The 25,043-nt window shown below is 53.0% G+C and overlaps 9 protein-coding genes across 9 annotated transcripts; 4 read left to right on the top strand and 5 right to left on the bottom strand.

Annotated features, from left to right (window-relative positions):
- Positions 1–48: 48 nt before the first annotated feature.
- On the bottom strand, positions 49–1,735 carry CC77DRAFT_1022156 (sideroflexin-5). Its single transcript, XM_018525406.1, has 5 exons — positions 1,596–1,735; positions 1,325–1,458; positions 1,173–1,267; positions 587–1,118; positions 49–527 (listed from the first exon to the last, which is right to left on the bottom strand). Exons 1-5 carry the CDS (start codon positions 1,697–1,699, stop codon positions 379–381), a joined length of 1,014 nt encoding a protein of 337 aa, XP_018384027.1. The 5' UTR covers positions 1,700–1,735; the 3' UTR covers positions 49–378.
- Positions 1,736–1,842: 107 nt separating this feature from the next.
- CC77DRAFT_202177 (hypothetical protein) lies at positions 1,843–4,978 on the bottom strand. The gene is made up of 2 exons (XM_018530606.1): positions 4,242–4,978; positions 1,843–4,187 (listed from the first exon to the last, which is right to left on the bottom strand). Exons 1-2 carry the CDS (start codon positions 4,788–4,790, stop codon positions 2,121–2,123), a joined length of 2,616 nt encoding a protein of 871 aa, XP_018384026.1. The 5' UTR covers positions 4,791–4,978; the 3' UTR covers positions 1,843–2,120.
- Positions 4,979–5,807: 829 nt separating this feature from the next.
- CC77DRAFT_1032683 (PLP-dependent transferase) lies at positions 5,808–7,837 on the top strand (the record flags this gene model as incomplete). Its single annotated transcript, XM_018526756.1, has 6 exons — positions 5,808–5,918; positions 6,171–6,458; positions 6,586–6,983; positions 7,153–7,453; positions 7,585–7,647; positions 7,697–7,837. 6 exons carry the CDS (start codon positions 5,808–5,810, stop codon positions 7,835–7,837), a joined length of 1,302 nt encoding a protein of 433 aa, XP_018384025.1.
- A 1,055-nt stretch (positions 7,838–8,892) lies between these two features.
- CC77DRAFT_1063242 (pectin lyase-like protein) lies at positions 8,893–11,870 on the top strand (the record flags this gene model as incomplete). The annotated part of the gene is made up of 2 exons (XM_018528614.1): positions 8,893–9,138; positions 9,453–11,870. The coding sequence occupies 2 exons, from the start codon at positions 8,893–8,895 to the stop codon at positions 11,868–11,870; spliced, it is 2,664 nt and encodes an 887-aa protein (XP_018384024.1).
- A 543-nt stretch (positions 11,871–12,413) lies between these two features.
- On the top strand, positions 12,414–14,904 carry CC77DRAFT_993042 (tRNA pseudouridine synthase D; the record flags this gene model as incomplete). The annotated part of the gene is made up of 3 exons (XM_018536397.1): positions 12,414–12,956; positions 13,006–13,741; positions 13,895–14,904. The coding sequence occupies 3 exons, from the start codon at positions 12,414–12,416 to the stop codon at positions 14,902–14,904; spliced, it is 2,289 nt and encodes a 762-aa protein (XP_018384023.1).
- A 191-nt stretch (positions 14,905–15,095) lies between these two features.
- Positions 15,096–16,956, bottom strand: CC77DRAFT_1073511 (hypothetical protein; the record flags this gene model as incomplete). Its single annotated transcript, XM_018529188.1, has 5 exons — positions 15,096–16,105; positions 16,157–16,277; positions 16,333–16,597; positions 16,645–16,743; positions 16,813–16,956. 5 exons carry the CDS (start codon positions 16,954–16,956, stop codon positions 15,445–15,447), a joined length of 1,290 nt encoding a protein of 429 aa, XP_018384022.1. The 3' UTR covers positions 15,096–15,444.
- A 1,543-nt stretch (positions 16,957–18,499) lies between these two features.
- On the top strand, positions 18,500–19,390 carry CC77DRAFT_908109 (galactose-binding like protein; the record flags this gene model as incomplete). The annotated part of the gene is made up of 2 exons (XM_018533629.1): positions 18,500–18,814; positions 19,298–19,390. Coding segments are annotated over 2 exons (408 nt in total), but the record flags the coding sequence as incomplete, so codon positions are not given.
- Positions 19,391–19,892: 502 nt separating this feature from the next.
- CC77DRAFT_201875 (hypothetical protein) lies at positions 19,893–22,429 on the bottom strand. Its single transcript, XM_018530604.1, has 2 exons — positions 21,220–22,429; positions 19,893–21,172 (listed from the first exon to the last, which is right to left on the bottom strand). The coding sequence occupies exons 1-2, from the start codon at positions 21,991–21,993 to the stop codon at positions 20,003–20,005; spliced, it is 1,944 nt and encodes a 647-aa protein (XP_018384020.1). The 5' UTR covers positions 21,994–22,429; the 3' UTR covers positions 19,893–20,002.
- A 436-nt stretch (positions 22,430–22,865) lies between these two features.
- Positions 22,866–24,143, bottom strand: CC77DRAFT_993031 (hypothetical protein; the record flags this gene model as incomplete). Its single annotated transcript, XM_018536396.1, has 2 exons — positions 22,866–23,965; positions 24,032–24,143. 2 exons carry the CDS (start codon positions 24,141–24,143, stop codon positions 22,866–22,868), a joined length of 1,212 nt encoding a protein of 403 aa, XP_018384019.1.
- Between the last annotated feature and the right edge of the window lie 900 nt (positions 24,144–25,043).

Below are 25,043 nucleotides of genomic sequence, written 5' to 3'. Positions count from 1 at the left end.
ACCTGGTCTTTGTCAAAAGGCCAGTTTGACGTTATATCGACCAACGCACGTCACGAGTTAAGATTGCTGTTTTATCTAAAGCTTAATTCACTGCTGCCTAGAGCTGCTTTTGGAATGAGGACATTTGGTCTTATGTAGTTCTTTTGTCGAGTACTATGCACGACTTTCGAGATCCTTTGGGTGCTCTAGCCAATCACATCGTCAGGACACCCGTCTTCGCCGCAATGCAGCAGCGCGACCATGTCCTCTACTTGCAACTTGCAGCCACGCTTCATGCTCTGCAGAATCATGCATGTGTCTTTTGAGGCTCACACTATATCCCAGTTGCCGCTGTCCCTATACACTAGCACCGTCAATGTTACCTATAATACCGGTCCATCATATCCCACGGTTAAACTCCACCATTCCATCCTTGCCACCGCGCTCATGAAACTCGGGCTCAAGTGTCTTCGCACTAATAGCTTGACGTTGTGGGAACGCAGCGAGCGCAAGCGGTAGTGCGAAGATGGACGTCGTGAAAATAAGTCCTGATACGTGTGTTAGCCAGCCCTACCACCATCTCACAGATACTTGCACATTGACTCACCCAGGTTAACAGGAGTCACCATCCTAGGCCTCTGCTTAAGCCACTCGGTCTTCTGCAGCCTAACAAGAATCAGAGGAGGCAGCACCATGATCGGCGTTGCATTGAGCACACGACTCAGCGCTGTTTCTCCCACTGCCAGTGTGGCCGCTTTCTTGCTCTTGCCCAATGGCTTGATCTCGAGATCGCCTGTATCTACTCGCTGTCGCTCAGCTTCTGATAGCGCGGGGTACACGTCGATGCCCTGCCTGATCTCCTCGCCGCGCATCAAGAACACATTGAGCGCACCCGCTGTTGCGACAGCCGCGAAAGGCACTAACCGACCCGCGATGACTTTTGCATTGGGCGAGAGGCTCTTAAGGCGGGGCACCAGCGCGTTGAGACCGAGTGCGACACCGCAGGATGCGCTGACGGCCGTGAGGTATGACTGGACGATGGTTGAGGTAGAGAGCGGGACCGACTTATTCGCGTTGGAGAAGTTGATTCCGACGTTGACCGACTGGTTGGTGACTTGCCATCCTAGTGTTCCCGCCGTCTGTACACGATCAGTATTGTCGTCCCGTCTTAGCATAGAGCTTCTCCTACGTACCCCAAGACCTGGTGTGAGCATCCCAGCCGTGACGACCAGGTTGGTCAGAACAAAGCTCGACATGCGGAAAGGCAGAAAGACTGGCTGTCCCGTGTCTTGCACTTTTGTCAGCGTCCTTGCCCTTCATCGTGCCATTGCGCTGGTTGTAGTACCTGGATGTATGGTAGAGTCGATGATCTTCTTTGCGTTCCACAGCTCCGGTGTCATATCTGGGATCTTGCCCGTCTTGTACGCGGTGACGAGCTTCTTTGCATTTTCGAGGCTGGCTGACGAGGTGAGGAGGGTTCTGTTCGCGCGTTTGTCAGTTGTGATCTGGACTGACAATTGAGACGGAGAGAAGTAATTGAAAAGCCATGAGTCGTGGTACTCACCACACACCCAGCATCCGCAAGGAAACATCATATCCAGCGCGCAGTGTCTCACCTCGGATCCGATATATTTGCTGAGTGCTGCACGCGACCCCAGTATGTGCCCAGATCGTACTGCGAGACGGGCAAGTCGCGGTTTCCAGGTAACGAGGACGTCATCTTGACGAAGAGCAGGATGCGAAAACCGCGGTCGAAGCAAATAAAGCCTCAACAGCCCGCAGAGTCGCAACGAGTTGTGGATGAGTCCTAGTGTGGGTAAATGCAAACAACGATATCGGCGATAATGCGGAGCGGGAACTAACGACAAGCGCGGTAGCGACAAGTTTAATAATATATCTGCCTTTCTAACTTCTATCAAGCTTCCAACCTCAGCCTTACTACAAAGCTGGTGCATCTCATGCTATCAAAAATAAATGAATACTGTGCGCGTGCATGCAAATAACGCTCTAAGATGACTGGAAAGCCCCGCCAATGGCTGTCTCCAGCATATACCAAACATTAACGCGGTATGAACATTGTGAAAACAAGCGCTTTTATGCAACAAAATCAATTCCGTATCCCGTCGTCCATCCTCTATGGCTCATTTCTTCGACTTCTTCTTCGATTTGCCATTGTCAGGCGTCGTTCCAAGTATGTCGTCAAATGTCTTGTTGGGATCGTGATTCGACGCGGGTCTCAGCGAGGGCGAGCCCATGGGCATTGGCGGGGCTACACCAGGAGGCAAAGGCAACGCTTCCAACCCGAGGTTCATGACACTCTCGCGCCGCCGGTCGGGGCTCTGAGATCGTCCACGGGCAGCGTTTGAAGGGTCCAGGAGGCCAGGTGGTGGGGGTAATGGCGAAGCTTCTGCATTCAGCTCCTGCATCGCGGCGTTGAGAAGCGTATCGTTCGCTGCCCATTCTTGTGCCTTCTTCCAACAGTGAGATCGTCGGAAGGTGCCTTCAACTCCGTGTTCGACAACATCCGTTGGTAAGCTGACGACCTGTGCTCCTCCTGCTACACCAAACCATGTTCGAGATCGTGTTGTGTCCTCCCGAGCCCACGGTACACCGCTTCGAGGTACCTCGCACAGGAAGTATTCCACGCCCTCGGTAAACCGGACGCCGGGTGCATCAACGATCAACATGGGTAATGACTGGATGACGGCGTACAGGAATAGCCACTGTCCCGATCGCATATCCCACATGTCGTCCATATTCGAGCCCGTGGCTTGCTTGAACTCAAACTGGCGGAAAGCCTCCAAGAACGGTGTCTGCTGTTCGGCGTCTGCATTATGCGATTGCTTTAGCAGTTTTGCTACTTCGTCTTTGTGTAGCTTTTTCCCACGAGCTTTCGCATCCTTCTTCGCGTCGCCTGTCTTTGCGTTTTGCGAAATGGGATATAGTGGCAGGTCAAAAGGAATTGGTGGCGCGACTGGCGGCGTGCTACGGTCGTATTCGCTCAAAACCTTTCTCAGCGCACGTGCGACAATCGATTCGATATCGGTTCCCTCGTCTTCTGCGATAAAGCCGTCCGCAGTGCGATTTGTCAAGTTCTTCCTGTCCACAAGGAGGTCATACAAGTTGGACATGTCGTGGTAAATTTCCAATAGGACCAATCGGTTAAGGCCACTTGTGGTTAAGTTGTTCTTCTTCGACTTGGCCTTTGGCAGCCATGAACCGTACTTGTGCCGGTAGTAGTCCATAACAAAAGATTTGATCGTCATGAAGGCAGCCCTCCATTTTTTGAAGCTAATGACCTTGCCTTCGCTTGCCATGGCGCTGTTCATAATACCAGAGAAAATGTGCGGGAACTCAAAGTCCTTGAGCTTTCCATTGATGGTGGCTTCGCGATTATCCAGATCCATAGCAGCACGGGCTAGTCGCGTAGCACTCTTGGGGCTAATCATGGCAAATTTGGGCGAGTCCAGCTCTTTGATGCTGTCGTACTTTCCAGCAGCGTGGACAAAGCCTTCCGTGTATAGCGACATGGACCGCAATTTTTCTCCTAATACAATGGCTTCTATCGTCTTCTCGCGGCTGTGACGGACGTCTGCCAGAGTCAATTCATCGACATAGCAGTCGAAGCTGGAAGCAGCAACTTCGCCAAAGGTAGATCCATCAACGTTGGAGAAGGCATAGTGTGACAAAATGTCTCCTATCCGCAGGAATATGTCGAAGATGTCTGAATGACGCTCCGTAGCGACCAGAGACTGGCCAATGAGAAAGGCGAAAAAGTTGCGGTAGGTGACCAATGTGTCCGTGTCGCTTGCGTTTAGTCGCGGCTCGTGAGGCGTGATGTTTGAGTCTGAGCTCAGCGAGATCGGCATGTATAGATGCTTTTCCGTGTACTCATCATCGAGGGCGTCGCTTAGCGCTCTGGACCCCTTGGATATCGACTCATCCGAGCTTCCTATCTGGCTTTGGTCGGGGGATGCGGTCCGTGATTGTTCGCCAAAGGGTTCGCGAGACACGCGTCGCGACGTTCTTTCTGCCAGATCTAGCGGGGGCACGTTCCCATCGCTGTAGAGGCTGCCGTGTACGAGGCGGGTGAGCAGCTGTGATGCTGCGTATACGGAGGAGTCGATACGGAAGGAAGGGCCCTTGTCAGATGTGCGGGGAAAGAGGTAGACAAACGTGTCACCTGCATCGTCCCATAGTTCAGGTACCTTTCATCTCGTCAGCACACTCGGCACCATATTGTCAAGATCAAAGAGGACTACCTTTTCGCCGTTCAACAAGAAGGTCAGGTTGTATGGGACCTTGCCCTTGTGTCCGACTATCCACGCAAGCGGGCTGGCATTGCCGGACGATGTTCTGCTGTGCGAGCCATTGAGCCCCTCAATGCCACCTGGCGGGCCTCCAAAAAGACCGCTCTTCCTGCGCAGTTTCTTGAGTTTGCCTTCAGAACTTGGTTCTAAGCTCGGCGTTCCTGGTCGGCTGCTAGCGGGGGAGGATGCGCGCGAAGGGACCTCGAGCGGCGGCGGCGGCTCCAGCGGCTCAAGATCGGCAGGGTCGACTGGCTGGATGGTGGGATTGGAAAGAGACACTTGACGTGGAGATGCGGGTGCAGCTGGTGGAGGGTATTCGGGCGTGAGGTGTGACGCCGAGGAGAGGCGGTTGCGCACTTTGGTCAGGCGGCTGCTGGACTCTGACGAAGCAGGTGTTGGGCTCAACTTCGTATTCGTAGACCCTGATGACGGTTCCGACGACCCAGACGATCCGAACAAACTCGACAGCCGACGGCTCGACTTCTTCTTGTCTCCCAACATGGCGAAACGGTCTACTCTTGGTCTACGCGGCTCAAGAGGAGCGAGAGTTGGGGTATCGTAAAGCGCAAGAAAACACTATGCGCTCATTAACATAGGGTCGACAAAACACAGCGGATAGCAAACACGAGCACCACACATGCAGGGCCCCGGGCCGGTCAAGGTAGTATATAGTCAAAGGGAAACAGAAAAGCTTAGTGAAAGAACTAAGTGATCTATATTTGAGCTGTTGCAGATCCGGCAGTGTCGCAACCATGCTAGTGCACGAGTAACGTCAAAGGTTGGGTGGCCACAACGTGGGTCGATCAGTGTCAGCTGTGATTGGTTTTTCCCTTCAGTCTGGAGGCTGTATTTCCAGCTGGGTACGCCCGACCGGCCACTCAGCGGCCTCTTGGATGTACAAAAGGACCCTTTGCCAGTGTTGGCTCACACCTGCGAGCACCTGCGCCTCGTACTGCGGGCAAGGCCCACCTCATCCACCGAATCGGACCCATGCTCAGCCGCGTCGTGTCAACTATTAGTTGTTTCGAGTCCTTCCCAGCCTTCAAGCATGCAGCCATCAATACAGATTCGTGTGACACTTTGAACGGTGTGTATGTGTCTATAGAGCCGCAGCTGACATGTCGTGTTTTTTGTGACTATTTGCAACATCGGTGTTGACTATTGAAAGGCGCGGCGGCTTCAATCTTAAGCGAAGGGATGACGTACCATCCCTAATCGATAGCGTGCACCCGAGGCCTCGTGGCTGTCAAACACACGTGCAACGAGCCGCGCCTTACGTGTGAGTAGGCGTGGGAATGACATACCGCATGCGTACTTCAAATTCCATCCAGATGCTACCGACGCTCATCTCCGAACTTCGCATCTGATATAATCTCACGACCACCACGATATTGCTCGCCTGAGTCCACTCTGGTCCATACTTGCGCACCAGCCACTTCGGTTACGTAGCCGTGTTCCGAAGCCGCGTTATCCTCAATGCTGAACACGGCTTCATCAGCACTCGATACAGAATTCAATATGGGCGGCGGAGAAACTATCGCGGACCAAATACTTAAGACGTTCGCCCTACCGGACGTCGTCGGCTCAAAGACTAGCTCTAAGAAGCTGATCAATCTTCTAAGAGGGCACGTGCTCCTGCTTTTCATGCAAACTCGCATACCCTTTTGGGACATTACGCGGCCCAATTAGACGCATCGCAGCCCCGAGTGATCGCTGACAAGCAACAGATGGCCAAACGTGTCTTTATTGCCTACGCAATTGCTCGACAAAGCTGCCCATAATGTACTCCAGAAGAAGCCTATGGCGTATCCTGCCATGTGCTATGGACCCGATTCAGGTGATCCCAGGCTACGCAGCAACATTGCGCAATGGCTCACAAAGTTCTACAAGCCTGCGGACCCAGTATCTGAAGAGCGCGTATGCATTTCCGGCGGGGCTTCTCAGAACCTGGCCTGCCTACTCCAAGACTTCACAGACCCTGTATATACAAGGAATGTTTGGATAGTGGCTCCGGCATATATGCTTGCGTTCCGTATATTCGAGGATGCTGGGTTCCACAAAAAACTCCGGGCCGTGCCCGAGGACGAAGAGGGTATTGACATGTCGTATCTGAGAAGTCAGATTAGGCAGAGTGAAGAGAGAGCAAAATCCGAAAACAACAATGAGCCGGTGAGTCGTTGCTGAAATGACGTCGAAGATTTATGCCGGAGTTGGAGTTTGTTGTAACCTTGCCTCAGGATTATGCTCCCTCAACAATGCGTTTATTTGTGCATAGCCTTACTGACAGCATGACCAGCAATTTAAACCTCCGAGGCCTTCGAACAAAATTTACAAACATGTCATCTATGCGGTGCCGGGGTTTTCCAATCCTAGTTCCAAGACCATGAGCCTAAGGAGAAGAGAGGAGTTGGTACGTCTGGCGCGAGAGTATGACGCTCTTATCATTACAGACGATGTATATGACTTTCTGCAATGGCCATCAAGTCTCAGCCCAAGTACACTTTCAATCGAGAAAGCTGGTTTGCCCCGTATCGTCGATATCGACCGGTATCTGGACGGCGGCGCCGAAAGACATGGCGCTGATGGGTTCGGCAATGCAGTTTCGAATGGATCATTTTCCAAGATCTTTGGCCCCGGGTTACGGACAGGCTGGTGCGAAGGAACGCCTAAGATGGCATACGGGGTATCGCAAACGTAAGCATGCCCTCTGACAAGCTCTTCGATTCTCACTCTTGCTGCGCGCCATCGCTCGTGCTAGATCTGAGGTACCCGAGATCGGTACCATGACGGCTAGATCGATGTCGACGGCCGACTCCACAGCCATGTCTCGCTCAAATAGGCAGTGACAACTAACGTGTTCCAGAGGATCGAGCCGTTCAGGTGGAGCACCCAGCCAGCTGACAGCCTGCTTTGTGGCCGAGACACTGGAGACTGGAGAGCTCCAACGCTACGTGTACGACAGACTCCAGCCAGTATATGGTAATCGGTACCGCCGTATGGTGGAAGGAATTAACAAGCACCTCATTCCACTAGGCGTCAGCATTCCCCAAACCGATCGCGAGATTGTTGGTGGATATTTCATTTGGCTCACGTTGCCTTCTCCGCTGAAAGGTGCTGTGGTAGCACAACGCGCAAAGGAAGAGGAGAATTTGGTGGTCGCACAGGTGAGTACAAACCACGATTTACGTTCCAAAACCAGATGATGAGCACGGCTAAGGACGACGCTTGTACAGGGCGAAATGTTTGAGGTGAGTATACTTCTCCGCTATCGTGTGCTCACAGCTGACAGATGTAGGTACCCGGCGACACCGAACGTGAGGGCACGTCTTTCAGCAATGATATTAGAGTTTGTTTTGCGGTATGTACTACTATGTTGGACCTCCGAGCCGTCACTAACATGCTGCTAGTGGGAAGAGGAAGACATGCTTGCTGAAGGCATCGAACGACTCGCCACGATTATTAGCCGCATGCTAAATGAAGAGGCCAATGGAGGTCAGTCAACCCATCATATGGCTGCCCAAAAAGAAGACGCGAAGAACTTGTGGTGATTGAGAGGGGAGCAAGAAAGGCGAATGAAATGGACGATCGGGGAATCTAGGTGAATCGCAACCCATCAGCCACAATCTAGATCATGCGCAAACTCTCGTAGCAGCGCAAGGCAGTTGTTACATAGCACGGTCTACACAATATCATTCGTCGAAGGTGCTATAATAGAGCCTTAGAGAGGTTGCGTTAAGCACAAGGGATCTGCAAGGCCAGCCTTCGGGTTTCATTAAAACATCCCCCATGCCCCACACCAGCACCCTGAACGAAATGAAAAGCAGTATACCCGGGGCCGGCGCGAAACACGGTGACCGTTGGACATGCAACCTAAGGCGGCGACTGGCACAGTAAAGCGTAGTTTCTGATGCTTGTGTACCTGCATAAGGAAGTTTCGGAGCGCGTCACGTCGAAGGAAGCGATCAAGTTGGTGTTCGGCACGAGCTTGTTCTGTCCGCAAGGCTCGTGCAACGTTGCGCACAACGCTCAGCGAAGACGTGAAATGTTTCTCTTCTAAAAACACAGTGGAGGCAAGACGTGTGTCTACGATGCGGAAGACACATGCCGAGGCTGCATTGTACTCGACCACAACTTCGCCTGCATCGGCCCATGACTCTCAAGCGCCCTCTTGGATGGAGACCGGCGCATCGCAGTGTATCCACGATCTCCTGCCGGCCCGTCGCGTCGAATTGCACAGAGGTGCGCGTGGCGTTGAAGCGCTGGCAAATGCTTTTATCAACGCGTCGGGCGAGCGAGGGCCTGTCGATGCCCTGGCGTTTCAAAGCCGTCTCACTTCCGGCCGCCGGTTGTGGCGCGCCAGTCAGATCCTTGTTTCCCTTCCAGGAACAAACGCTCGCCTCGCAGCCTTTGGACTTCCTCAACCACTTACTGGCCATCGTCTCCCGCTTGTTTCACGCGGAGAAAGGGATTCAACGGGGACAGTCTTGTGGGCCTTCTTAGTGGAGACCCTAGGTAATTTTGGACGTACGCGACGGCGACAGGGTCACATTCACGCAACCACTCCTCGGCACTTGTCTGCAGGCGTGAAATGCGGCTTGCGAACATGGCCGCAGGTGCTCGTCATGAGGCGAAAGAGAAGGATGAGCTTCGGAGTGAAGCGGGAAGTGCAGGTGTACACGATGAAGAGGCGGCAGAAGAGCGATGGTATCACAGCGAAGACGAGGATATAAAATGTCTACTCGATACCGGGGAACATGAATCGAGCACAGCACAGCGAACATCACACCCCGGCTACCCGAAACTTGAAACAAGGAGTTTCCAGAACTTTGATTGGCGCCACGAAACTATTGTAAGTTCCTTCCCGAATGAACTGCTATACTTATACAATGCGTGGCCCCCCCTCTTCACTTTTTCCCTTCACGCAGGTTTCCTGTCATCTACTAGCACTCCATTGTGTGTCTTCAGTTCTTATTGTTCTCTGTCATTCATTTCTATTGTGCAGAAGTTTTCTTCTCACAACAATATTCCTACTTTCTACCACTTTCGTTGCCAGGCAACCTTACTGCTTTATCCACCACTTCGCAATCCTGCAAACTTTCCAACACAACGATCCAACAACACTATCAACGTCTCTTGCAGGTCAACTGACGACGATACTTCCAGCCTTTGAGGTCAATTTTTCGACGTTTAACAACTCCGAACTTCAACGCACGCACTGCTATCATGGTTGCCTTTAGCGCTGGAGCGCTTCTATTGACGCTGCGCGTCCTCCTTTCCGCCACTCCCTCCACTGCTGTGCCTGTTGCGCAAGCACCAGCTCCATCATCAGCACCGGCAGCACCAGCACCAGCAGCTGGTGCTTCCAGCTACTGGCTTGAGAAAATCGAGCGCCAGGGCCAGGCTCCTTTCAACCCCAACCCAGCATCTTACAAGGTCTTCCGTAACGTCAAGGAGCTCGGAGCCAAGGGTGACGGTTCTACCGATGACACTGAAATCATCAACAAGATCATCGCTGACGGCGATCGTTGCGGCGAGGGATGCGACTCTACCACCACAACACCCGCGCTCATCTACTTCCCTGCCGGCACTTACATGATCAGCAAGCCCATCATTCAATACTACTACACCCAGTTCGTCGGTGACCCATTGAACATGCCTATCCTCAAGGCCACTCCGGACTTCGAGGGTATGGGCTTGATCGATGCCGATCCCTATATCCCAGGTGGTGACGGTGCCAACTGGTACACGAACCAGAACAACTTCTACCGCCAAGTTCGCAACTTCGTCATTGACATCTCTGCCACCAAGGCTGCTGCAGGTATTCACTGGCAGGTGTCCCAAGCAACAAGTCTCCAGAACATCGTTTTCGAGATGGCCAAGGGTGACGCTGGCAAGGACCAGAAGGGTATCTTCCAGGACAACGGCTCCGGTGGCTTCATGACCGACTTGACCTTCAACGGTGGTGCGATTGGTGCCTTTATGGGTTCTCAGCAGTTTACCATCCGCAACATGACCTTCAATGACTGTGGCACCGCTATCTTCCAGAACTGGAACTGGCTTTTCACATACAAGAGCATTTTCATCAACAACTGTCAAGTCGGTCTTGACATGGCCAACAGCCCCGCCAACCAGACTGTCGGCTCTGTTCTGCTACTGGACAGCAAGTTCACCAACACCCCCATCGGTATCAACTCGTCTTTCACCGAGAACAGCATTCCCACTACTGGTGGTACCCTCATCCTCGACAACTGCGACTTCACCGGCTCTGAGAAGGCCATTGTCGGTGCTGCTGGTAACACTATCCTCGAGGGTGGCAAGAAGGTCGAGACCTGGGCTCAGGGTAACGCTCTCGCTGCTGGAGCTACCCTAGGTCGTGTTCAAGGTGACGTCAACGGTGCACCCGCGAAGCCCCAGAGCCTCCAAGGCAACAATGGTTGGTTCGAGCGCAGCAAGCCCCAGTACGAGAATGTCGATGTCTCCAAGTTTGTCAGCCTGAAGTCCAAGGGCGCAGTGGGTGACGGTAAGACCGATGACACGGCTGCTATCCAAGCTGCTATCGATGGTCTTCAGGAGGGTCAGGTTCTCCACGTCGACCACGGTGCCTACCTTATCACTAAGACTGTTGTTATCCCCGCTGAGAAAAACGTCAAGATGGTTGGTGAAGTCTACAGCACTTTCTTCATCACAGGCGAGTTCTTCTCCAACATGGACGACCCCAAGCCTGGATTCCAAGTTGGTGCTAAGAGCGGTGACAAGGGTTCCTTTGAAGCCTCCGACCTCATCATCGGTACTCAAGGTCCTGCTCCCGGTGGTATCTTGATGGAATGGAACATCAACGCAGAGAGCGGTGCAGCCGGTCTTTGGGACGTCCACTTCCGTGTTGGCGGTTACGCCGGAACCAAGCTCCAGTCCTCCAACTGCAAGAAGAACCCCGATGCCACCCACGAGCCCAACCCAGAGTGCATTGGCTCCTTTATGCAGCTCCACATCACCAAGAACTCCAACGGTTACTTCGAGAACGTTTGGCTTTGGACCGCGGATCACGAGCTCGACCAGGACGACCACTCTCAAATTGACATCTACAACGGTCGCGGTATGCTTGTAGAATCCCAAGGTCCTGTCTGGATGTACGGCACTGCATCCGAGCACTCGCAAATGTCGCAGTACCAGTTCTCTGGCGCCAAGGACATCTTCTACGGGGCCATTCAAACCGAGACGCCTTACTACCAGCCCAACCCCACTGCTGCCGTTCCCTTCACCAAGAACGACAAGTTCTTCGACCCGGACATGAGCCAAGCCAAGGCTGCCTGGGCTGTGCGTGTCACCGATGGTAGCGAGAGCATCTGGAGCTACGGCGCGGGTACCTACTCCTTCTTCCAGAACTACGACCAGGACTGTGTCGTTGGCCAGAACTGCCAGCAAGACATGAACGAGGTTGCCAATTCGACAAACATCAACTGGTTTGGTCTATCGACCAAGGCTTCGGTCAATATGATCACTATGGGTGGACAGGGTGTTGCCAAGGATGAGGACAACCGTTCCAACTTCTGTGCTACCCTTGCTATCTTCGCTCAGGCGTAGGTGCTGTACAGTCCTTTCCGACACGCAGCGCGGACTCCTTGATGGAAGTTCCTCGCTATAGACCTCTTCACTTCTTTCCCCTTCTTTACGGGGCCTGTTTTACGAACATGTATACCCATTTGTTTTTCTTGTTCTGTCTTTGTCCCACAAAAAAGGCGGAATGCCACACTCGCTTAGCAATTACGTTGCGATGAAGTCGAGAGCATAAATATACCCCTGGGCAGGATTGAGGAGTTTGGGCCGGATCCTTTTTTTCTTCTTAAGCAGATAGATGACATGAATTTGATATCTCATGATTCCACAAAACTCCTTTCTGCTTGCTTGTGACGGGTGTCCTAGAGGTCTCTGCAATAAATCTTAATGAGGTACACATAGCTAGATGTTGATGGTCGTAACGAGGGCATCGAGGCTCTCGCCAAAACTCACCTCCCCGCGTGCACGTCCTCGGGAAAAACTTCCCCGCGCAGAATCTCGTAGCTCGAGTGTCTGCGAAACTTGACTTCCTCACACAACCTCATCACCACAATTTTCTCTTGCGCAGACATGTCTGAACGATTGGACGAGTCTACGCGACCCGCGAAACGCGCGCGACTCGACGAAAATACCAACATATCCCTCCCCACAACCTCTCCTGCACCAGCTCAGACAGCTGCAATACTTTCAGCGCCGGCGTCGGTTGACACGGATCTGGAGCGCGAAGTACGCGCCGGTATAACCGAGTATGTCTGCCCGAACAACTTGGGTTTCACGGGTATCTTGAAGCAGAGATATACGGATTTCTTAGTCAATGAGATCGCGCTCGATGGGCAGGTGCTGCATTTGAAGAGCACCGAGGTGGAAGAGAAGAAGAAGCCTGTGAAAGAGAATGTCCCGGCGGTCGAAGGTGCAGGCGAACACAAGTCAGAGAGCACAACAGCGACCGACGACAAGGTCGATGCTGTTATGCAGGATGTGGGAGTCGCTGGTGAGACAACCCTCGCAGTACCGGAACCAGCAAAGGTTGAGGATGCGCCGAAAGAATCTGAGAACGATGGGGAGCAGATCATTGGTAAACCAGCGGCAGCCAAGGAAGAGCCAGAAGAAGAGGTGTGTGACTTGTAGGCGTATGCACTGCGCAGATGCTAATACCGTCTAGTTACCGGAAGACGATCGCAACATTCTACATTCGATATTCGGCGAACAGACTACCGACGACATCGTCAAACTTGTCCGACAAGTACGGAAACGCGAATCGAAAAAAGCAAAGGACTTTAAAGCAGTCATATCATCGCCCATAACGGACAAGGACAAGCGCACACAGGCTCACCAGAGCTTGCGTCGCATTTTCCCCAACTTGCTCGAGAGTGCTATGGAGGAGAACCAATGCATACGCATCAAGGCAACTCCCCCAGCGGAGCGCAAAAAGAAGAAGGGCAAGGGTGGTGGTGGGGATCGACAAGACCAGGGACGGCGACGAGGAGGTCAGGATTGGGAGGAGCTTGGTGGTGAATACCTGCACTTCAACCTGTACAAGGAAAACAAGGACACAATGGAGGTTGTTGGCTTCCTAGGAAGTAAGCTCAACTGTGGTGCCAAGGGTTTCGGCTTTGCAGGCACAAAAGATAGACGAGCATGCACTGTTCAGAGGGTCTGTGTCAGGCGCCAAACAGCGCAGCGCATGCAAGCCTTCAACAAGACACTGTTCAATGCTGCTGTAGGAGACTTTGAGTACCGCCACAACGACTTGAAGCTTGGAGACCTGATGGGCAATGAGTTCACCATCACGCTCCGAGACTGCCACTTCCAGAGCGAAGAAGGATTAGACTTTGTTCAAAGACGGCAACTCGCCAACGACGTGGTCAGCAAGGCAATTAGTGACTTTTCCGAGAAAGGTTTCATTAACTACTACGGTCTCCAACGCTTCGGTTCCTTCGCCGCAAGCACCGATGCCATTGGCCGCAAGATGCTGCAAGACGATCTAAAAGGCGCCGTCGAAGACCTTCTTGCGTATAGCGAAACCGCTCTCGCTGCCGCAAATAACGAAGCCACTGCTGTCCAGGTTTCCCAAGACGATCGCAACCGTGCGCAAGCCCTCCACATCTGGAAAACGAAAGGCAGCGGTGCCGAAGCCCTCGAATTCTTGCCCCGCAAGTTTACAGCAGAGCGAAATATAATCCAACATCTCGGGTCCCGAAACAGCAAATCCGGTCGCTATGACCGCAAAACAGACTGGCAAGGCGCGCTCATGACAATTCCTCGTACACTGCGTCTCATGTACGTTCACGCGTACCAGTCTCTCGTTTGGAACACCGTTGCGGGAAAACGTTGGGCTGAACACGGCGACAAGGTTGTTGAGGGAGACCTTGTTCTTGTAAACGAACACCGCGATAAAGAAGAAAACGCCCCATCCAAGACGACGACATCAACACACGACCAGGACGGCGAACCCATCATAAACCCCTCCGGCACCGACTCCTCTCTCGCTCCCGAAGCAGATTTCGAGCGCGCCCGTCCCCTCTCCGCATCAGAAGCCGCGTCCGGAAAATACAGTATCTGGGACATTGTCCTCCCACAACCGGGTTTCGATGTCGAGTACCCGAGAAATTCAATTGGAGAGTTTTACAAGGAGTTCATGGGTAGTGAGAAGGGTGGAGGACTTGATCCCATGGATATGCGGAGGACTTGGAGGGAGGTTAGTTTGAGTGGGGGTTACAGGAAGTTTTTGGCTAGGCCGCTGCAGCCTCTCACTTTTGAGGTGCATGAGTATAAGAAGGTGGATGAGCAGTTTGTTGAGACAGACATGCAGAGGCTGGGTCGGGAGAGGGACGTAGGCCACAAGGCTCAAGAGAAAGAGGACGAGAAGAAGGGAGAGAATGCTGATGCGCAAATGGAAGAAGGGGAGGAGAAAGAAGAGACCAAAGAAGAAGAGGATAAGATTGCGGTTGTACTGAAGCTGCAGTTGGCGAGCAGTCAGTACGCTACTATGGCGCTGAGGGAACTGATGAAGGCTGGCGGTGTCAAGGCATACCAGCCTGCCTTTATGGGTGGCAGATGATAAATGCTCCAAGTATTTGATAAGGAGGCATGGCGGACGAAAGAACATCACATTCAGGAAATTCGTGGCATTTATGTCAGATGTATTGGAAGGATGTCTGTATGACTATGTGTGACAGTGTCACCGCGCACTTCGTCGACGGATGACATTCTGACTGTTTGTCGGCTATGGTTTCACTGAATAACATGGCCTCTTTATATCGACCCCAGGAGTCTTCTCTCTTTGCTCTTCTTCACTCCAACTCCGATCCCAATAGTCTCGCAAGCCTTGAAGGACCTTGGCGTCCTCATACTGTTCGGACCCAATAGACAGGTGTCATTCGGGCAAAGGTTATGTAGGCATGGTCAGTGACCATAGGTAGGCGTCGCCTTCTTTGACCAGGATGGTGCTCTATTTGAGCCACATTCCGATAACGACACGGTCTGGCTCCGACGTTTGCACATTGCTTGTTGGTCGTTGTGTTGGTCGAGGCGATGCGCGCGTGAGTTGTACTACTTATGTAGAGTGTATGTGTGTTCAGTCCCGTTCAGAACTTATCGTTCATACAACATCGTCCGCTTCTTTGAATCGAACAGGAAGAACAGGTGTCGACTTAGGTCTACCAGGTACACTCTCTTCACTTGTGTCCCTCTGGTGCAGTGTCAAGCTGACACGCGCCGGTTGTCGCAACCCCTGCTCCTTCTCTTTCTCCCATAGAGGCATGTCGGTAGCGTCGGATTCGGTGCGGCTCAGGATAGGGTCGGTGCTCATCCGGCCTCTGATTCCCATTTCGGATGCGAAAGGGGTGATTGCGCTGTCCGGTCGTGCGATGGACTCGGTGTATGAAGGCTTGGTAACCAAATGTGGTAATGAGGCTTTGCGCTCGTTACTGAAAAAGCTCTGGTCAATCTCGGAAAGCGCAACATCTCGTCGCGACAATCGTGACACAGAATGTGCTTTTGAATGCTCGTTGTTCGATCGGTGGGCCGATCGCAAACTTCTTGATATGTGATGTGCAGCACTGGACACAGCGCTCGATTCGCGTGCTTGACGTAGCGCGCCTTTCATGAGTGGACGAAGTGTGGCGAGACAACCGGCGATTATACATGCACCTGCTTCGATAGTGCTCCAGATGGAGATGTTGACGACGCTCCAAAAAAAGTCGTCGGTCTGAATTAGGCCTTCTATATAACGGAAGCGTATTCCAGAACAGATGCAGCCGCTGCTGTGTGTTAGGGGGGTCAATCGATGGGGACCTTGGAAGGAGACTTACGTAGCTGCTAGGCAGAGAACAAAACCGACAGAGATCTTGGATCTCTTGTCCATGTTGGCATGCCAGAGAATGGGGATGGGCAGCAACAGAAAGACAAAGTCGGTGAAAGTACTGAAAGCGGCTGTGATGCGTACTGTGAGCGAATGTATAGACAAGCGGTTCACAATACTACATACCTTGCTGATAGGCCATGAACAAGTCAAGCTCCCGCGACGCACAATTGTTCATAAGCTGGTTCATTACGTACTGGTCCAGACTGGGTCCACATCTAAAAAAGCAATAGAAGAAGGCAGATGCCGATGAGATGATGTTGACGCCGACTGTAACGTAGACAAAGATAAGGTGGCAGCGCTTGACGATGATGCGGATGAAGAATATGGCAAGAGATATCTTGACTATCATGATGGTGATGATGTAGCAAGCCTCGCTAGCAACCACCCACTATGATGGTGAGCATGATGATACAAGATGATGGCCAGAATGAGTACCTTTGTCAACACCTGCAACCGGTCCACGCTTGTGACATGGGTGCCTCCACCATTGCACGCAATGTACAAAGTCGATCCACAGTATACGGTGAATGTCATCTACCAGTGTTAGCTGAAGGTTTTTCTTGGTGAAACTGACCAGTAGCTTACGCCAGCAAGGATCATAACGCTATCGTCCCAGCCAAAGTTCGAGATAACATAGGTGCGAGTCCATATCCTGAGTAAGATGAAGAACCAAGCCAAGGCTAGAAAAGCGATGGTAATTCGTAGTTGCTGCTCGGTAGATTGCGCCAGATCAGTCGCACTGTGCATCATGATCAAGGAAGCTAGGATGGACCTGGTCTCGCACGATGTGACAGCGGCCTTGGAAAGAAAGACACAGTCGAAATGGTACGGATTCCCTCAAGACGAATGAGTGAGGAATGATTGTGGCGGCAAGATAAGTGGCTTGAGGACTACATATCCTCTGTAGCTGACTAGGGTATTTGATGTGATACCACGTCTTGCTGCAAGCCACGTTCGAAGCAATGGTACGGAGATGTATGAGACCGATCTAGAATGACGTTTTGCTCAAAGATAGCACTGTGGGTGTGTAATCCTTCAAGAGAAAAAGAAACAACCAAGAAGACCTGGGACCTGCATTTGTGGGAACGAACCGGCTTAACATACAGCATCATTATGTTGAGCGACTTTGGTTGACTATCATTGTAGTACATGCAGGGCGGCCCATCCAGGTCGTCGTCTCCTGTTAGACTGTCAATGGCGGCCTTCTCCGCCCTTAAGCATGCTTTGGAGATGTATCGAAAACTCTAATTCGCCGGCTGGGGCGAATCCGATGCTCACTGGTGTTGTCACTTATAGGGCCGCGCTGCGGGGGACGTTTGCTAGCGTGCCGCGGATGTTGGGCTCCGCTCCGGGGCCTTCTCCGATGATCTTACGTCCATCTCATCTTGCATGGCAATGTATGCATGTCAATGAATATGCGCGGATGCGAAACGATTGATAGCGGGGAGTGTGGGTGGTGGGGGAGGGTTACAGATAGCGCCAGGTACACAACGCGCGTAGACAAAAGGGGAAGTGAAGCAATTTCCCCGACGCTTGGGCCTCTAGGTTCCGAACTTCATCGCAAACACGACCCTGGCACAAAGTAGCAAGCACAAACGGCGACCGAAAAAGGAACCACACCTTCATCGTAGGAGCTGGGTCTCGACGTTGCTGTCTTGTGCGACGCACACCAACAGTTTCGTCATCGCGACGCGCATTCGTATCCGGGTACCTGATCAACACCCATCCGCACAGTGTACCACATTCGGACAATCAGCTAGTGGCGCCACGATCCCTTAAACACCAGAGCTGGCTTAGACAAACCATAATCGATCTCCTTGGGTAAAAGATTGCCTATTGCGTCTTACGCCCGACTCAGCCACTCTATCGTACCTGCTTACAGGGCCACGGTTACCACGGGCCCTAGCCATCTCGAATCTTGCATCTCCGGGTCTCGTGACATCGACTTGCGATCAAGTCACAAAAAGCAATTATGCCACCCTCACTTCGTCGCCGAGGTGGCCGGGTCCAGCAGCAACATCACATGCCCCCACCTTCACCCCCAGAAGCAGATGACACGGATAGCGATGTGGAACTGGACGGCCACCGCCAAGAAGAAGAAGACCAAGATCTCGATGGTAACGATGATGACGAAACACTCGGCGACGACCTAGCAGGGCTCGCAGGCGAAGAGGAAGACGAAGAGGAGGAAGGCGACGAAGAACTAGATGACGAAGAGGGTGATGGTTTTGGTTCGCCAAACCACGCCGGCGACACTCCATTACCCAATCTCGATCCTCCACCACCATACCTCCGGGAAATATCTACCTTGGCTTCCTGGACCGTTTCGTCTTCTAAACCGGGTTGTTCGATACCTCAGCTTCGGCATCCAAATACGAATCTATTTTGGCAATCCGATGGTCCGCAGCCACACTACCTCAATATACACTTCTTCAAGCTCGTTCGTATAGTTGGTCTTAGACTGTACCTAGACTTTGAACAAGATGAGAGCTATACGCCGACTAAGATCATTTTCTTAGCAGGCAGCGGTTTGAACGATCTCCAGGAGTGGGGCGAAATGAGATTGGAGAGCCCGAGAGGATGGATATGGGCGGACTTTTCCGGTGTAGGAGATCCGGATAGCGACGATGATGGAGATGACGACGAAGAAAATAATGAAGGAGGCACTACTACAGGTCACCGACCACAACGTCTCCTGACGGAAGCCTACACTCTAAACGGAACGAGAAGGAGTGGAAACGACGCTGCATCTTCTGATTCTGAAAACGCGGCGCCGACTCAAGAGGCTGATGTCACGGACCTGGATCTGGAGACGCCGATTCATCAACAACAGCAGCAGCATACACCATTTCCTCCTTATCCCGCCACTACACACGGCCATCCACAAATAACACCCCAAACTGTTCCACCATCTCACAACCACAACCTCCGTCATTACAATCACACCGTCACACCAATTCAACATCAACCATCAACACCTTCGCTCCCCCAAACCATATCGCGTCCCCACCCCAGAGCGCCTTTCGCATCTCTCTCCCCTAACCCCCAACCTCGCCCCATCCCGTCTTCCACCCAATCAACCCCTAAGTTGCCAGTTTTGCGCGCTCATCTCGTGCAGATCAAGATATTAGAGAATCATCAGAACGGTAAGGATACGCATTTAAGGGGCTTGCAGATATTCGCTAGGAACGACGAGGATGGGTATAAAGCAGGAGGACATGGTGCGAGCAGTAATGTCACGAAGGGAGTCACGAGTGGAGCACAAGGAATGGAGCTGTTGAAGAGGGAAAAGAAAGAAAAGAAAAGGAGAGAGGAAGTGTTGGAGTTGGGTGGTGGCATCATGGGTATGGGTTTGGGGAGTGAGGGGGTTCTTCGTTAATATTGAGTCGTCCAATCAGCTACTCTGGAACAAAATGGAAGAAAAACACAGGGTCAACATGGCGGTATGCATGTAAGCGGCACCATCAATCATGATACTCACAATGGAGGATGTGAAAATCTTGAAATATCGTGATAAATAAATTAAACATCCTAGCTGCGCCATCCACCCAAGCCTTCCTTCCTTCCTTTCCATTCGTCATCCTTTACCTCATGGGATATATCCTTCTGACTTTTAGTGTGTCCTGATACATTTTCCTCCAAGCAGACTCGCGCCCGGATATCTCGAGATTCTATACAGAGCGCCTAAGGAAATATGTTCGAACCCTAAATTGGAGAGGTGCGGCCGAAAACGGCGCACCACTGATCATCTGTTGCTTATTTGCTGATTACCGCCCCAGAGAAACTTCTTTATCTAGAAAAGACCCTTGCCATCCTTCTTGTCAAGGGTGTTCTTGAGGTCCTTTGGCTCAGGCTCCTGCTCAGGCTTAGCCACCTGTTCGTCGGTCTGACCGTTCTTGCCGTTCTTCTTGTTCTGCTTGCGAGGCAGCTTGCTAGGGCTGCGATTCCGGTCGGCGTTCTCCTTGGCCTTCTCTGCCTCCTTAACGTCCTCCTCGTTATCTTCGTAAGCCTGCTCGACCTTTTCACCTGCAGCCTCGGCCTTGCCAACCAGCTCCTTGGCAATCTGCCTAGCCTTCTTGCTTGTAGCATCGGCACCCTCGTCGAGTTCCTGGAGCTTTTGGCTGACGCGGCGGTTGATGTTCTCGAGGAACTTTTGGTTGGCCGGGCTCATGCTACCCTTTCGCTCGTCCTTGATGTGGCCGTTGGTGGGCTTCCTTCCGCGAACAGCGTCCCTAGCCCTGTTCACACCTGAGGAGATGGCGTCTTCAGCGGACTTGTCAAGGGAGTCGAGCTCGCGCTCCACGCTGCGGCTGGCGTCACCAGCTGCGTCGGAGATTGTGCGAGGCTTGAAGTCCTTCTTGGCGTTAGGCGAGGAGCGGCGCAGGTAGGATTTGAAGAAGAAGCGCATGAAGAGGATGGTGAGCGGTGCGAGGTAGATCAGATTGACGTAGATGGCGAAAGCTTGGCCGGAGGTGTCGACGCAAGGAACGGTCTGGTACTCAGTGCGGTAGAAGGTCTTCTCGACTGTCTCGTGAGGGTGGAAGAAGTCATGGACCGCGTTGTGGGTAGGAACAGGCTCTCCAGCAATGACTTGCTGCTGCTGGCGAACCGGAATAGGCTGACCAGGGACGGGGATGTTCTCAGCGAGACCTTCGTCACCAGCTGCGCGGTAAATTAGCTTCCTGAGGAAGGCTACAGCAACACCGGTCGCGGTGGGGAGGGCTTCAGCAACCGATTCAGTAGCAGAGGCAACTGCGGATGAGACGGAGGACGAGACGACCTTGGGAGCAACCTTCTCAGCGACCTTGTATGCGACCGAAACGGGGACGGTGTAGGAGACGAAGAGGTGGATGGCGGCGAAAGCGGATCCAACAAGGAATTGGGTGATTTGAAGCGTGGTAAGGGTTCGCTTGACGACGTTGGGGACGCGGTAGCCGAGGGCTGAGACGGTGTAGTAGGTGTACTGAATTCGTTAGTTAAAATCAGGTAGATTGGAGAAAGACTGCTTACCATCATGGCGTGGATGCCAGAGTTGACCAGGGCGAACATCCAAATGGGAGGTGACATGAAGCGCATACCAGCCCACATGGACAACATAGCACCGGCGTGGTGGTACTTCTGGAGAGTGGTGCTGCGCTTGCCCTTGGCCAGAATGATAGCCGTGTCAAGGACCTCGTAGAACTTGGAGAGGTAGAACCACCAGCCCCAGAAAGCAAGACCCTCGTTCCAGATTCTGCCAACATCCGTCTGGTCTGGCAGGCCACTAGGGCCTACAAGAACATTAGAGTTCAGGCTGCTCCAGACATCGTTGGTGTTGTTGTAGGTGACAGCGTCGCCGAGTCCGCGGGGACCGTGGATCTTGCAAAGTGCGTCAATGGTACCGACAACGGCGTTGGGCTCGCTGTAGTGGGGGAAAGAGTGCTTGAGGCAGCGGATCATGGCGACGCAAGTAATGGCCGAGTAGACAGCCAGGAAGACATTGTGGAAGATGACAAAGGCGTAGAATGGGCGGGTTTTGGCGATCCTCCACGGCTTGTTACCGTGTTGGCGGTTGTACCAGTTGACATAGGTGACGGTGACGAAGTAGACGGAGGCAATGGTCAGGGGCACCTTGTACGACAACGCGCCCTGGTAGATGTCTTCGGGGATCGGGAAAGGGTTCGCAAACGTCGACTCGCCAGTCCATGGGGGAGGAATGGGCAAGGGAGCGGCATCGGGAGGGAACTGCAGAACAGCCCTCGACGGCCAGTCGCCGGGGTGGAGAGAGGGGCCTGCACCAGACATGGTAGATGTTCAGGTGGTCGCGAAGATGCGCGGTTGTTGGCAGCACTCGGTCGAGGGTGGGTGCTGTTCGCGAGGCAGGCGCAATCGAGGTGCGGCGGAGTGAAAGGGTCCGGGGACCGCTGGGCTTTTTTCTGTGGTTCCGTGAGGTCAATGTCCAGCCGTTATGCCGCACTCGATAGCAAAAATCGGCCCTCGGATTTCTGGGCGTCCCTGTCGTCGGCGCAAATCTTGGACAGCTGTGTTGTTGTCGCTGGCCAGGCACGCGATGCACAGTCTGACTACACAAATTTGTCGGCGCACGAACCCAGGGCAAGGCGGACAAGTTATATTTGCAGAACAAGAGCACAGATATGCTCGGAGCGAGGACAAATTCAGCAGAGGTGCGTCGGACAAGGAGCTAGAAGCAGCAGGCAAAGGCTCTAGACAGTCCTTCTTGGTTATGATGAGGATTGCTAGCGTTGTGATGCAACCCGGTGGACTTTTTGGACGAATGACATCGCAACCAGCTGCCGAGGCGAATTGCTACAAACTCCCACTGGACAACGAGATCCTCGTGGATATCATCTAAAGAATACAGATTCTCGCAAGTCTAACGCCATCGAGTATCGCAGTAGACACGTCCCGTCTTTTCTACAAAAGACCCGTCTTTGCGCAGTGTTGGCGAGGTAGTCGAAAGCAAGCATGCAAAATTTTGCAGGGATAAGTGAACCTGTTGGGGGTCCGTTCCCGCATTTGGCAAGGTGACGTGGGTGCCCGAGCAGCCACATCTGGGGAACAGGTTTAGCAGGCTAGAAATACGACGACGCTGTTGCTGGTAATAATAGTGGTTGCTGGGTTTGAATTATATACAGGACTACAATGCAGAGAGCTACTCAAAACTTGGGCTTGCTACTCAGAGGAATTGGCGGAGGCTCAGCCGAACCTTCACTTAGTTCCTTCCTCTTTGGTGGAGGTGGAGGTGGTGCTTTCTTCCCAAGGCCTCCCGTCTGCGATGGGCCTTGCGATGGGGCTGGCGACGCGCTTGACGACGCCAGGCCGTTCACTCTACCAGCAATCCCATACTTTTGGTTGAGTGAGTTGGCGGACTTCCACCCAGACGCGACTTGATCCCCGTGCCGCTGCTGGAAATTGCTGGCAGTCGATGCCGCTCCTTTCAAGTCTGAAGCCGACACTTTTGAAGGGTCGTCACGCAGGTTGCTGGCAGTCTTAAGCGCTGCCTGCTTGTCTGCCCACGATGTGCCCGTGGTTGGCGGGGGTGCTGGTGACTTTGGCCCAGACATTCTTGCGAATCTACTCTGTAACTCGTTCATCTGTGAGCCATGCCCGGCTGCAGCTGGAGGTTGTGTGGCAGTGTCCGAGCTTGGGGCTCGTCGAGGAGGAACAGGTGGAGATGGGTTCGCGCGAAGTGGTACTGGAGGAGAAGCCGTTCGACCAATGCCGAAGCCTGAGACAGATACGCCTGCCTGCCCCAGACGACCCAGAGCGCCTTGGTTCAGGACTCCCTGCTCAGGTGCCGCTTCTCGTGTTGCCTCATTGTAGGTCGGTGGAGGAGCGGGCGCGAATTCATTAGGGTTCGAGTTTTGACGTGGCGGTAGTGGAGGACGAGGAGGTAGGCTGGGCTTGGGTTTTGTAGGAGCGCCGGTAGCTGTTGGCGAAGCGGCGCCTGGTCGGAAAGCTGGAGGCTTGGGTAGATGTGCCGTGCTCAACCCCGTCGTGTCAGGTCTGTAGGGCCCTGGAGGCGGCCTGTTCGCTTCCTCTTCTGCTTTCCTCCTTGCTTCTTCCTTCTCCTGCAGCCTTTGCTTTGCCGATGCAGCAGGTGCAGAGGACGGTCCTGTCGAAGCGGATGCTGCCGAACCGCCGTTGTAGTCTAGTCGCTTGGGCGGCGGAGCAAATTGTGAGGGGTCTTTCAAGGACGATAGTGGCGTTGACTGGTGTTCGCGGGCCGCCTCTGCATGGGGGTCTTTACCTTGGGCTTTTCCAACCCATCCTTTCTATCCCTAGTTAATCGACGGGTTCATGCAGGCAAGGACAAGCTTACATACAACTTGCCCGAGCTTCGAGTCGCTCTGTCCACCTCCACTGCTCCCGCTGTTAGTGCGATTCTTTTCGGGATGCCAGCCTCCTTTGGTGATGCCCTTGAATTTGTCCATGTCCGTGTTAGCGGAAGAGTCTGGGGTTAGGCGTCGTGAATGTGCCAGCAGACAGTGGAGCCAACGCGTGCGGGCCGATGAGATCATCAGCCAAGCGCGTCTCTAGCACATGTCAGGTCCAGTCGGCACTTCGGGCGGACTAATGCGTCTGGCTGACATCCTGGAGAAGAGCTCATGCTGAACGTTGAATAGGTATCTTGGCCATTGTGGACGATGAGTCCGAGATGTGAGGTTTAACGTCTGTGCAATTCATGTTGAGTTGTAGAGAGGTTCAAGGCCGCCAGTCAGCAGCCGCCATACCTCTCTTGCGATACTCCAAGAGACACATACATACACCCGGACTTGGAGAATCTCCCGCACTGCAGCTGCAATGCATGTCTCAGTTCCATGTTTCAGCTCTCGTTAGCTGCATTTTGAGGGAGTTTTTGTGATAATACCATTCCCAAACGGTACATACTTGCAACTTCCAAGGCGAACAACTGCAGCTATAGCCTGTCACAGTCAGCCGTATTGATCCGGGCCTACTCCCCCGCCCAATCACTCCCCACAACAAAGACTTTCTCAAGAGATCTACATATCCAGCAAGTCGGATGTGCCGGCTGTTGTTTGTGAACATGTTTTGTTTGTTGACGACATTCCATCGTAGAGAACACGAGAGTCACCAGGTCACGATATCAGCATTCCGCACAACGACAGACAAACGCTGTAAGAGTGAGCTCAGCACGCAGACACGGTTCCCCCATACTAAGCTTTGTTAGATCGACGGCTAGGACAGCTAGCCAAGCCTAAAAATACTATCAACCCGAGCAGGTGGGGTTTGTTCGTCTTATAGGCGTCGAGGCTGAGTCCGTCTCTCCAATGCCATCCCAGTATGTAACCAACCGCGCCGATTATTCCCAG

The sequence above is a fragment of the Alternaria alternata genome (genome assembly GCF_001642055.1).
Source record: "Alternaria alternata strain SRC1lrK2f unplaced genomic scaffold CC77scaffold_15, whole genome shotgun sequence".
NCBI classification, from domain to species: Eukaryota; Fungi; Ascomycota; class Dothideomycetes; order Pleosporales; family Pleosporaceae; genus Alternaria; species Alternaria alternata.
The sequence above is the reverse complement of the archived record's forward strand: the minus strand, read 5'-3'. Positions and strand labels throughout refer to the sequence as shown.